Source organism: Puma concolor, chromosome B2 (genome assembly GCF_028749965.1).
Source record: "Puma concolor isolate L17-30 chromosome B2, mPumCon1.1.hap2, whole genome shotgun sequence".
NCBI classification, from domain to species: Eukaryota; Metazoa; Chordata; class Mammalia; order Carnivora; family Felidae; genus Puma; species Puma concolor.
In genome coordinates, this window is record NC_141671.1 from 152,791,268 (window position 1) to 152,803,751 (window position 12,484).

General features: G+C 54.9%; 1 protein-coding gene across 5 annotated transcripts in view; it reads left to right on the top strand.

The window, feature by feature from the left end:
- Window positions 1-12,484, top strand: part of SMOC2 (SPARC related modular calcium binding 2) — a 168,671-nt gene that overhangs the window by 44,517 nt on the left and 111,670 nt on the right. For all 5 annotated transcript variants that reach the window (XM_086708324.1, XM_086708325.1, XM_086708329.1 and 2 more), the window contains exon 2: window positions 2,399-2,570. In XM_086708324.1, coding sequence (XP_086564450.1) covers window positions 2,399-2,570 — 172 coding nt within the window. The remainder of the gene's footprint in view (window positions 1-2,398; window positions 2,571-12,484) is intronic.

The following is a 12,484-nucleotide window of genomic DNA, read 5'->3' on the forward strand; positions in this document are numbered from 1 at the left end:
CCCTCTGTCTTTTCTCTGTCTCTGTCTCTTTGTATCTCTGTCTTGTCTCTCTGTGTCTCTCTCTATCTTTGTCTCTTTGTCTCTGTCTCTGTCTCTCTCTCTGTCTCTGTCTTGTTTCTGTCTGTCTTGTCTCTGTCTCTCTCTGACTCTCTGTCTTGTCTCTGTCTCTGTCTTGTCTCTGTCTTGTCTCTGTGTCTCTGTCTCTCTGTGTTGTCTCTCTCTGTCTCTTTCTCTGTCTCTGTGTCTATCTCTGTCTCTCTGTCTTGTCTCTGTCTCTCTGTGTCTCTGTCTCTCTGACTTGTCTCTGTGTCTCTTTGTCTCTTTGTCTCTGTCTCTGTCTCTCTCTGTCTCTCTCTGTCTTATCTGTGTCTCTCTGTCTCTGTCTTGTTTCTGTCTGTCTCTGTGTCTGTCTCTGTGTCTCTGTCTTGTCTCTGTGTCTCTCTCTTTGTCTCTTTGTCTCTGTCTCTCTGTCTTATCTGTGTCTCTCTGTCTCTGTGTCTGTCTTGTTTCTGTCTGTTTCTCTGTCTTGTCTCTGTCTCTCTGTCTCTTTCTCTGTCTCTGTGTCTATCTCTGTCTCTCTGCCTTGTCTCTGTCTCTCTGTGTCTCTGTCTCTGTCTCTCTGACTTGTCTCTGTCTGTGTCTCTCTCTATCTTTGTCTCCGTCTCTCTCTCTCTCTCTGTCTTGTCTCTGTCTCTCTGTCTCTCTGTGTCTCTGTCTTGTCTCTGTCTCTGTCTGTCTTGTCTCTGTCTCTCTCTTTGTCTCTTTGTCTCTGTCTCTGTCTCTCTGTCTTATCTGTGTCTGTCTCTGTGTCTGTCTTGTCTCTGTCTGTCTCTCTGTCTTGACTCTGTCTCTCTGTGTCTCTGTCTCTCTGTCTTGTCTCTGTCTCTCTGCCTCTCTGTGTCTCTCTGTGTCTGTGTCTCTGTCTGTCTGTCTGTCTCTCCCACACGACACTGTCAGGGCCCAGCTGTGTGGTGTGAGAGGAGGTCTGTCTTTGCGGAAGGACGAGGCAGGGACAGAGCCCCGAGAAGCTGGGGGTGACATTTCTGGGGGGCCGCTCTCCCTCCGGGACAGCAGGCCGACGCGTCGGCACCTCCCAGGAGCTGGGTGGCCCCCGGGGGCGGGCGCACCTCTGGGGGCCGCAACGTTAAAACACGTTTTGGGCAAAGCGGAACGACCGGGCCCAGAAACTCTGCGGCCAGAATTCAGTCAGATGTTCTTCCGCGCTCGCTTCGCCCAGGTTTGAGCACAGGAGCACGTTTTGCACACCCCCGGGAAAGCGGCGACGCCTTTCCGCTTGCTTTTCTCTTCCTGGTGAGGCTCCCTGGGCTTCTGGACCCATTCCCGCGTGTCCCCCATTGCGGACTCTGAAGGGGACAGGCCCTGAGCATGGCGCTCTCTGGCTCCGCAGGTGTTTCCGGGACAGACGACGCCACGTCCACCTGCTCACGCGTACGCGGTGCCCGCGGGAGGCAGTGACGACCGCGGCTCTGCCCCCGGCGTTTTCCTTCAGCGCGGGGCTCGTGCTCACAAACCAGAGAAAACCCCACGTGGGGCGGGGGATGCGCCAGTGGCCACGGGCGCCCGGAGGTGCCGTTTATGCCGTGGTACAAAGCCGTCCCACGCTGGACAGGCGTGAGGTGGGCCGCCTGCAGTGGGACCGTCCGCGCAGGGCCGGCGTGGGGGCAGCCGGACCACTGGAGGGCACCGTGGGCTCCGTGATGCCGCGTCGGGATGTGAGCAGGAGCCGATGCGGGATGGGGAGCCCCTGCGAGCGCGGGCGCTGGGGGGCCGCCGGGCCCTCTGCACTGGCTCCTTCGCGTGGTCCCAGGCTCGCAGCCCCTGTGGCCCCGGGCGGGCAGACCCCTGACTGCTGGGCCTGCCCCGTGTCCCGGGAGCGAGCAGCCCCCCCAGGGCCCGGGCGTTTATTCAGAAAACCATAATCTGAGCAAGTACGCGGGAGGGGGTCGCTGGGACAGGGAGGTGGTGAGGCGCCACCGCCTCCTGGCTCCTCCGGTGCCCTCCTTACGGTCTTAACTTCCAGGGTGACCATGAGACGTGGCGCACGCGGGAGGGAACTAGCGAGTGAATTTACAGATTAAAATCCCGGTCGCGTGGACGATGGAGGTGAAGCGGGTTTCCCGCACATCCCACTGCGGGATGGACCGTGTCATGCACCATTGAGTCCGGAGCTCCGGGATCCAGCCGCAGACGCTGGCTTGGAGACCGTGGGCCGTCGACCTCCCTGCTGGCCCGTGGCTCAGAGTCCTCGGGCCCCCGCGATGTCTCTGGCCGCCGTCGGTTGCGATCGGCGGTGGCCTCAGGCCAACGTCCGTCTCCCGCTGCTCTGCAGAAACGCCTCTTTACGTTTGTCTGGCTTCTTTTTCTTTCCTCCCCCAAGTTTTTGCGAGTGGATCAAGACAAGGACAAGGACTGCCAGCTGGCGTGTGCGGGTTCCTCACAGAAGCCACTGTGCGCGTCTGACGGCCGGACCTTCCTGTCCCGCTGCGAGTTCCAGCGTGCCAAGTGCAAGGACCCTCAGCTGGAGATCGCTTACCGGGGCAACTGCAGAGGTGAGCCGTGTCTGATCGTTCGCTCAGAGGCTGGCGGATCAACCGCTAAGCGTAAGGCCGAGTAGGTTGTTCTCATCTTCGCTACGTTTTTATGCGTAAAAACTCAGGGATTCCAGGTTTGTGTCAGGAAGGAGGGAAATTTCGGGGACTCAAGGGCAGAGGCACCTTTTACCTTGTTTCGTGCTCTTTTCTTAGGCTGTTTGGTGCCATCTCGACACACGCGTATCGGCGTTTCACAGAACACTTTCTGAGTGTTTTATTCTCACCGAAGTTAATCCTGCTTCCATCAGCCCTGTCTTGTCCCCCCTTCCAGCCAGGGGGACATCGCACAGCACCTGTGGGGTCGATGGTGATTTCTTTCGTGTTGATTTTACACGTGAAATTTTTGATTATCCTGATTTAAGAAGCAGATTTAGATTTAACTAGCACGCTCCGAGAAAACACTGAAATACTTCCTGTGTTAATGAAGGGTTTGACTCCGCAGAGTATGCTGATGCTTTGAGCCCCAACAGAATTGCATTCAGAAAGAGACAGGGCACAAGCAGGGGAGGGGCAGAGAGAGAGGGAGACACAGAATCCGAAGCGGGCTCCAGGCTCCGAGCTGTCAGCACAGAGCCCGACACGGGGCTCGAACCCACAAACTGTGAGATCATGACCTGAGCTGAAGTTGGACGCCCAACCGACTGAGACACCCAGGTGCCCCTCATACGCTTTTTACCAGGAAAGACGGTGTCTGGACAGTTGTGCGGGGATTCAGATGATTTTCATTTTTCTAGATACGTCTCTGGAGGCAAGGGAAACAAAAGCAAAAATAAACTATTGACACTTTATCAAAATAAAAGGCTTCTGCATGGCAAGGGAAACAATCAGCAAAACTAAAAGGCAGCCTACGGAATGGGAGAAGATATTGGCAAACGACATATCCGATAAAGGGTCAGCATCCGAAATCTGTAAACAACTTATGCGACTCAACACCCTAAGAACAAATAATCCAGTTAAAAAATGGGCAGAAGGCACGAACGGACACTTCTGCAAAGAAGACATCCGGATGGCCAACCGACACATGAAAAGATGCTCACCGTCGCTCACGATCAGGGAAATACAGCTCAAGCCACACCGAGATACCACCTCACCCCTGTCAGAGTGGCTAACGTTGACAACTCAGGAACCAGTAGTTATTGGGGTGTCGAGAAAGGGGAACCCTCGTGCACTGCTGGGGGGGAATGCAAACTGGTGGAGCCACCCTGGAAAACAGTATGGAGGTTCCTCAGAGGTTCCGGAACTACCCTAAGATCCAGCAGTCGCACTATTAGGTATTTACCCAGAGAATACAAGGACACCAGTTCAAGGCATTCGTGCACCTTAATGTTTCTAGCGACATCATCTACAACAGCCGGATTATGGAAGCCGCCCAGATGTCCGTTGATAAGTGAATGGATGAAGCTAATGTGGCATGTGTGCAGTGGAATATTACTCAGCCATCAAAAAGAATGAAATCTTGCCATTTGCAGCGACATGGGTGCAGCCAGAGTGTATCATACTGAGCGAAATAAGCCAGGCAGAGAGAGACAAACGCCATAGGGTTTGACTCGTATGTGGAATGCAAGAAAGGAAACAAATGAACAAAGGAAAAAGAAAGAGAGACGAGCCCGAAACGGACTCTGAACTACAGAGGACACAGTTGAGTCACCGGAGGGGAGGTGGTGGGGGGGGGGAGAGCAGGAAGAGGGTAAAGAGGACGTGGGTCGCGATGAGCACCGAGGGTATGTGTAACTGCAGAATCACTATATTGTGCACCTGAGATATAACACTGCATGTTTACTGTGCTGGAACTTAAAAGAGTGATTTGCAGTGGGCCTGGCCAGAAACGGCATGACCACGTCTCACGGAAAAGTGGCCTCAAAGGAAAGCACCCGCGTGAGGAGTTCTGTTCCTCTCTGTTCTGTGTCTAATTTCTGTACTCTCGTTCTGAACTCGTCAAACTGAGAAAAATTTGGACGCCTCGATTATAGTTTTACACGTCAGTTATCTGTGCTGAGAAAGAAGAGGCGATTTAGGAATAGATTCAAATATCAGGCGACTTGGTCTTCAGGGAAGCTTCTAGAGGCAGTCGCCTGTGCTGGCCTCGCCCGCGGAAGCATGCTGTGGGGGCGGTGGTAAAGTTTGAGTCAATGCTGCTTTCTCGTGCCACGTTCCTGTAGATGACCCTGATCAGCTGTTCTGCCGGAAGGCCACGGGGGAGCTGCCGGGGTTAGTCTCTGCCTTAGCGATCACCAGCGGGCACCTGGAGGGGTTAGTTAGACCAGGGCCCGGGCCCCTGTCCTCCCTGGGTGGAAACCTGACGCAAAGGCCTGCGAGTCCACACCTCCCGAGGTCGCTCTCCAGAGCCCTTGACTCGGCTCCACTCTGTCCACCGTGGCATCTGTGCTGGGCCACTTTTGGACACGTGTGTCCTTTTTGATAATGTCATCGTTCCCCTCTTTGTATTTGGATCCAGCCTAAGTTTTCTGGGAAATTCCCTTGGCTGGGATTCTCATTCACTTCCCTCAACCAATTTCAGACCACAAATCTGTGACACAGAAAATGTGCTAAGGGGAGTGAGCAGACATAAAACTCACTTCACAAAAGCTGGTTCCACTGAAATCCAAGGGGTTAAAATAAAAAATAAAAAAAATCTACGGATGCCCGTAGATTTCAAAGTCAAGTCTGTTTGGTGCTTCAGCTGGCAAGGGTAGTGAATATGAAGGTTATTGACAGCGACATTATTAGTCACACGTTTGTTTAAAATAACCGGGCGTCATGCACCCCTGATACGCATGATGCATGATTTGGGAATAGCCCTCACCTTGTAGGGGACGGGAACCTGTGCCGCGCTGGGGGCTGCCCTGGAAAGGGGCTTCCAGGCTGCGACGGGACCGTCCCTGCGGAAGCAGCCTTCCGCCTGGATCGCGGCTCACGGTGGCGATCGGCCCCCGTCCAGGGGATGGGCTCCTTCGTACAGACTGGCGAACTGTGCCATCGCTTACCAACGCCGTTCCCCTGCCCAGGGCTCCAACAGGGAGGAAACGGTTCACGGGGAGTGGGAAGAGGTAAAAGGGAGCCCCGGTGCGGACAGGGGCCAGAGACAGGAATCCTGCCGGACTGGGGAAGTCATGATACCGCCTCCGTCCCTCTCAGGGCACGCGTACGACAGATTCGACAGCACAGCCGGGTCAGAAGCTCGCGTCTCCGAACGGGAAGGAGGGGGCACGAGACCGAAGGTCCCCTTGCACCGCTTCACGTGCTACAAACAGCCGTCTGGGTTTTTCTCACATTGTCCCTGGGGTTGAAATAGTGCCAGTCTGGCAGATGGGCAACCGCATATTCTGAGGACGTTGGGTGGGTGGCAGTCCCACTGGCCTGTTTGGAATGTACTGGTTTGAAAACAATTAAAATGTTTTAGTCCACGTTTCATTAAGCTGGATTAAAATATTTTATGCATTTGATGTCATGGTCTAAGTGTTGCCCTTGAATAGAAATGCAGTGGTTGGCACCGATGGATTTTTCTCATATTTTCTTAGAAATTATGTGGAGTTTGGGTTTTCAGAGCTTAGCAAACACATTAATATTTTCCCTTTGATCTGAGTCCATTGGGGCTGTCTTGCTTTTCGACAACATTTCTGGCATCCAATGAAAAAGCCAGAAAACGAGGAGGAACGGTCCAACGTCAGGAGGCGTTGGAGTGACTTTGGGATTTCCGGAAGCAAAGTCATAGCGGAAACGTGACAGAAACAGCCGTCTCGGGGATTCCAGGCCCGAGGAGTTTCTAAGAAAAGGAACGTGCTTACAAAATGCTCCCGATCTCTCCCCGTTCCTGTTTGCTGCCAGTGTCTCGTGGTCCTCGTCGTGGCTGGCTGAGCGAGGCCACGGTCTCCCCGCGCCACGGTGAGCACACGGCACGCGGGCCGGACGTGCGGGGCCTTGGCAAGGTCCGTGCGGAGGCAGAAGTGCGTGCCCACGTCGGGGACGGACGGATGAGTGGTTGTTGTTCTTCATGACGATCGTGTTGCATGAACCCCGAGGGACACACACCCGCAGGGTTTTCTTGGACAAGCGGCGACTGTGAGTAGAAGCCAGAACACGTGCTTGTGGGGCCTCCGTCCGTGGTCAGTCCCTGCCGGGACAAATCCCGGGTCACAGTGCTGTCTGGGGAAACCTGCTGGCCCTTCCGCAGAGGTCTCCCGCCACGGCTGCCTGCTCGGAACCTTCCCCGCAGCCCTGCGGAGACCCGTGGTCCCTCCGGGCCCGTTGGTGGCGGTGGGAAGAGCCACCTGGGGTGGCGCCTTGGGGAGTGTTACCTCGTAGCTGGTGAGCTGCACCGGGGACCCTCCCACGATGGGGGACACACAGCAGAGCCCGCGGCCTCGATGGGGACAGACCCTGGTGGCCCCAGCGCCTCCCTCTGTGGACGTGCGGTCCACGGGCTGCCCACGGAGGGACTTCTCGCTGACACTGGGCTCTGAGCGGCCAGACCCCCAGGAGGGCAACCCAAGCGCTGGGCACCTGTGTCCCGGAAACCCAGCGGGAAGCAGCGACCTGCAGGGCAGCGTGAGTGGGGCGTGTCGTCCCCGAGGATTTCTGCGGAGCCCGGGGGCGTCGCTCACCCCCGCTGGGCTTGGTGTTGGCGTCTCTGAACGCCCTCTACCTTTCCGTTAGTTTTGCTAAAAATGTGGCGTAACCGCCCCGCAGCCCGAGACTCCTCCACAGTCGCTGGCCTCTCCTCTCTGCCTGTTTGTCCACGTGGGTGCTGGGAACGCGGACATCGGGGCCCCCGAGGGGTGGGGCGGTGCCGGGAGGTCCCAGCGCCTGCCCTGCACACTTCCCAGTGCTCTGAAGCCCGCTCAGGTGTGAGAACTGCAGACTCAGCCTCGGTTTCTCTCACCGGCTGGCTGGGGCCGCATGTCCACACCAGCCTTCTCGTCTCTAAAACAGGGCGGTGGGACCAGGTGAACACTAAGAATTCTTCCTGTTCAACCATTTTCCTAATCATGAGAAGGCCCCTAACAAGCCTTGATTTACACGCGGAGTGTAAAGAAACAGGCTCCTTTCACTTCAGGGGCATCGCCTTTGGGAGGCCAGAGCCGTCTGGGTGTTTCCTGTAGCTTCACCAGGAGGCTTTGTGAACCCACAGCAAGCGTCCGGTCCCAGAGTGTGGTTCGGCTACGCTAAGTCAGCTCTTAGCCTGCTATTATTTTCTTCAACAAAACAGAGATTTCTGTAAAAGAAATCTACGCGGGATGTGTGGAATGTGTATGTGTGCACGACTATCTGTGTATGCATGTGTGTGTGTCTAGTGTGCACATGTGCATGTATATCTTTGTGTGTGTGTTGTGTGTATCTGTGTGTATGTGTGCATGTGTGTATCTGTGCATGCACATGTGTGCATATATATGTGTATGTGTACATATGCTTGTGTTCTTGTGTGCATGTATAGGTAGCTGTGTGTATTGTGTGTGCATATGTGTGTATATGTGCGTGTCTGTGTGCATGTGCATGTGGGTGTGTATTGTGTTGTACGTGTGCATATGGGTGTATATTGTGTGTGTATATCTGTGTGTATGTGCATGTGGGTGTGTATTGTGTGTGTTTGCATATCTGTGTGTGCGTGCGCATGTGGGTGTGTATTGTGTTTGCATATCTGTGTGTGCGTGTGCATGTGGGTGTGTATTGTGTTGTACGTGTGCATGTGGGTGTATATTGTGTGTGTATATCTGTGTGTGTGTGCGCATGTGGGTGTGTATTGTGTGTGTTTGCGTATCTGTGCGTGTGCATGTGGGTGTATATTGTGTGTTTGCATATCTGTGTGTGCATGTGCATGTGGGTGTGTATTGTGTGTGTGCATATCTGTGTGCGTGTGCATGTGGGTGTGTATTGTGTGTGTGCATATCTGTGTGTGTGTGTGTGCATGTGGGTGTGTATTGTGTGTTTGCATATCTGTGTGTGCGTGTGCATGTGGGTGTGTATAGTGTGTTTATATCTGTGTGTGCATGTGGGTGTGTATTGTGTGTGTGCGTGTGCATGTGGGTGTATATTGTGTGTGTATATCTGTGTGTGTGTATGCATGTGGGTATGTATTGTGTGTGTGCATATCTGTGTGTGTGTGCATGTGGGTGTGTATTGTGTGTCTGCATACCTGCGTGTGCATGTGGGTGTGTATTGTGTGTGTATCTGTGTGTGCATGTGCACTTGTGTATCTGTGCATATATGTACGTTGTACCCATGTATGCATGTGTATGTGTACATATGTGTGCATCTGTATGCACAGATGGTATGTGGGTGTGTTGTGTGTGTGCATATCTGTGTGTGCATGTGCATGTGGGTGTGTTGTGTGTGTGCATATCTGTGTGTGCGTGTGCATGTGGGTGTGTATTGTGTGTCTGCGTACCTGCGTGTGGGTGTGGGTGTGTATTGTGTGTGTATCTGTGTGTGCACGTGCACCTGTGTATCTGCATATATGTACGTGTACCCATGTACGCATGTGTATGTGTACAGATGTGTGTGCGTGTGTGCATCTGTGTGCACAGATGGTGAGTAAAAACCTCTGGGCCACCAGACAAGAGGAGAAATCAATCGTGCATTGTTCTAAAAGGAACTTGACAGCAAGGGAGTTGTCTGTGTGTGTGTGTGCAGGTGCCTCTGTGCGTGCACGTGTGTGTACACGTGACTCTCTCCTGCATCCAGTCTTCAGGCGGGGTCCTTGTTCGTGCTACGTGCCGTGTCGAAGCTGTACTTCCTTCCCACAGGCAGGCCACCTGAAGTAGCCGTTGCAGAAAGCGGTGTCCTAGGACTTTCGTCACATCTGTGCGTCTCTCTTGCAGAAACCCTACGCCAGTCACGTTCACCTTCACTCTTTTATGACGTTCTAACAGGTCTGAGGTTAGAAATGTCTTTCCTTGCGGACTAAAGTAGACACGACGGGAAGCAGCATCATTGCTCGCACGTTCCAGCCGGGATCAGAAGCACAAGACTCTTTGGAATGTGGCGTGAAGAACGGTCTTCCCTGTGCTCCACCCACACGCGTGTTCCCGCAGCGCTGGTTCACCAGCAGAGCCGGGAGCGTCAGCGCGGCACCGGCCGGGCCCGGGAGCGTGGCACTCAGACTCCGTAAAGGAGACGTGGTGACGGTTGCGCCGTGGTCTCGTTTGATGCCCTGATGCTCGCGGTTATCAGTTACCCGGCAGATGGTTGTGATCGGTCGTCTCCTGTACAAATGTTGCACAGACTCCGAATACTTCGATACATTCTTGCAACAGCTTGCAGCGCATGTAGGTTTTTTCCTGTATGGCTTGGCAGCCCCAAGCATGTACTCGAGGTTTTCCTATTATAATTTATTTCTGTCTCTCTGCATTTGAAACGATAACACTTATGTAAAAGGGAAACTCTGTTCCTTCCCCCTCCGGCTCCAGAGCGCTGCGGTCATGGAGTGGTGCCGGAGGACGTAGGGCACCCCTGCCCTTGCCGACCGGCAGTGGCTCGGTGGACGGGGCGCCTTGCTCGCCCTTCTGGTCTTGCATCACCGCACACCCACCGACGTTAAGGAGGCACAGAATGTTCTATTTATGCGAAGAGCGTGGTGGTGCCGAGTCCTCCATTTTCCTCGGAGTCTGGCCTTTGAAATTATGGGTGGATAAAATAGTACAACCTTTGAAATCCCGCGTCTGCCTTCACTGGATGCCAGCAAAAATAAAAGTGTCTCATAGGGCCATCATTTTTGAGGCCACCGCCCAGGGAGAGTGTGCCTCCTTTGTCTGGTGGCCTTTGCTCATCCGGCTCCCCTGCCCTGAGGCCAACCTCACCCGGGCCGAGCCTGTGCCGGGCATGGGCACACAGCCGTGAGGGCGTCTGGACCTCAGAGAGCACACGGCACCAGGCTGAAAGTCAAAACCACTCGGTAGCCATTCCAGACCGAGTCACCGGCCAGAAAAACATCCAGCCTCGCCGCGCATCTTGCTGGGCTGGGCTGAACACTTGGATTTCTGTAAAGGGGGGCGTTCTATTTATCCCGAGCGTGTACACGTTAACAAGGTAGGGGTTTAACGTGACCTTACGGCTGCGGCGGAGAGTGTCAGCGATGCGGGATCACCTGTAGCGCTCTGTGGCGCGTGGAACCCAGAAGCGCTTGCTGAGGAAGTGGGTCTCTTGTGAAGTGTTCCGACCACGATGAAGGAAGTAACACGCTGAAGAGAGCACAAGGGAGGCGTGACTAATTTTGAGCGAAATCCCTGGCATTTTGCATATTTCAGGAGCATTGATCTGGTGGGTGCCGTCCAGACCCTGCTCAGTCGTGAAGACCGTCATTCAGAAGATCTAGGAAAGGGACACCAGGCCGGCGGTGGGAGACGGATGGCACGTTCGTTCAGTAGGTGGTCACGGACTTCACTTCGGGGGACATCTGATGCCGACTCGGCCGTTCCGGGCCTCAGAGTCCTCTTTCCTGTGACTACACAGCCTGCCATGTGCCAGACGAAAACTTGGAATTTAGTCTCCGTCAGACGTGAGCGCTGCCTGTCTGAGGACGTCCGATCAGCGCTAAGCGCAGAGTCTTTGAAGGAAGTGCATCCAGGCCAGGAACGAGGCCCACACGTTGTTTGGAAAATGTATGCTCTCTTGGCACGTTCCACGATAGTTCAAGTATTAGAAATGATTTGCGATTCCATCGGGACCCTGGTGGAGACCGTGCAAGCTGGAACTCCTGTCGCTTTTCCTTTTAGACGGTCAAACCACAGGTTGTGCTAAAAACATGAGGACACAAGTCCAGCAAAGCGGTGATTTGTCCTCAGCTAAAACACAGGCTGCATTAAAACCACATGTTGCCGAGTGCCGGCTGGCCAGGCCAAAGCGGAGATCAACACACGAGCACCGGCCTGGAGGGAAGAGGGTCTTCTGCAGCACGCATGCCCGTGACACACGGCGCGGCTGGCGGCCCGGGGTCCGCAGAAGCCGGGGACGGGGATGTTCAGCAGCAGAGTCTGTATTCAGCAGGCCGATGCCGCTGGGGCCGTGGCTGCGGCCCCGAGCCCCGCAGCAGGCGCCCAGAGGGCACGCAGTCAGGGCCAGCAGGATTTGCTACCAGACCATGAGAAGTCGCCATCTAAAGCTGTTGGCCAGGGCACACGTTTGAAGAAGCGGCTCTCGGAGTCCAGAGGCCCCTTCAGATCGAGACAGCCTGTTGTTTAAATCTGGAAACACTTGGGGCGCCTGGGTGGCTCAGTCGGTTAAGCGTCCGACTTCGGCTCAGGTCATGATCTCACGGTCCGTGAGTTCGAGCCCCGCGTCGGGCTCTGTGCTGACGGCTCAGGGCCTGGAGCCTGTTTCGGATTCTGTGTCTCCCTTTCTCTCTGCCCCTCCCCTGTTCATGCTCTGTCTCTCTCTGTCTCTCTCTGTCTCAAAAATAAATAAACATTAAAAAAAATTAAAAAAAATAAATCTGGAAACACTTTAGAAACACGGAGAAAGCCTGTCTTTTCAAGCTCTAAAACTCACATGAGCTACATCGCACGGCGACCCAAAGAAGGGAGCGTGAACTTGTGGTGGCGTGTCGGAGGGCGAGAGGCCCGTGGGCGACGCACGTCGGTGCTTGGCCACGCACGCCGTGCTGCGGTGTCCAAGGGGCTCGTGCCCCGGAGCCCATGCCGGGAGGCCTGGGGCCCGCAGCGGGAGGCGCTGCCCGCCGGGCCCCCGTGTCGCACGCAGGCCGGTGTGGGCTGGGGGGGTGGCGGAGGGGACGGCGGCCTCGCTCACGAGCCGCCACGTCCCTCGTGCACACCCGCGTGCCCGTGATTGGTTTGAGGGTGTCTGTGTCCGGAAGGAGACGAGACGCACTCGGTGTTTTTAGCTGCTTCCCTTCTCACCGACTTACTGGGTCTCAGGAGACG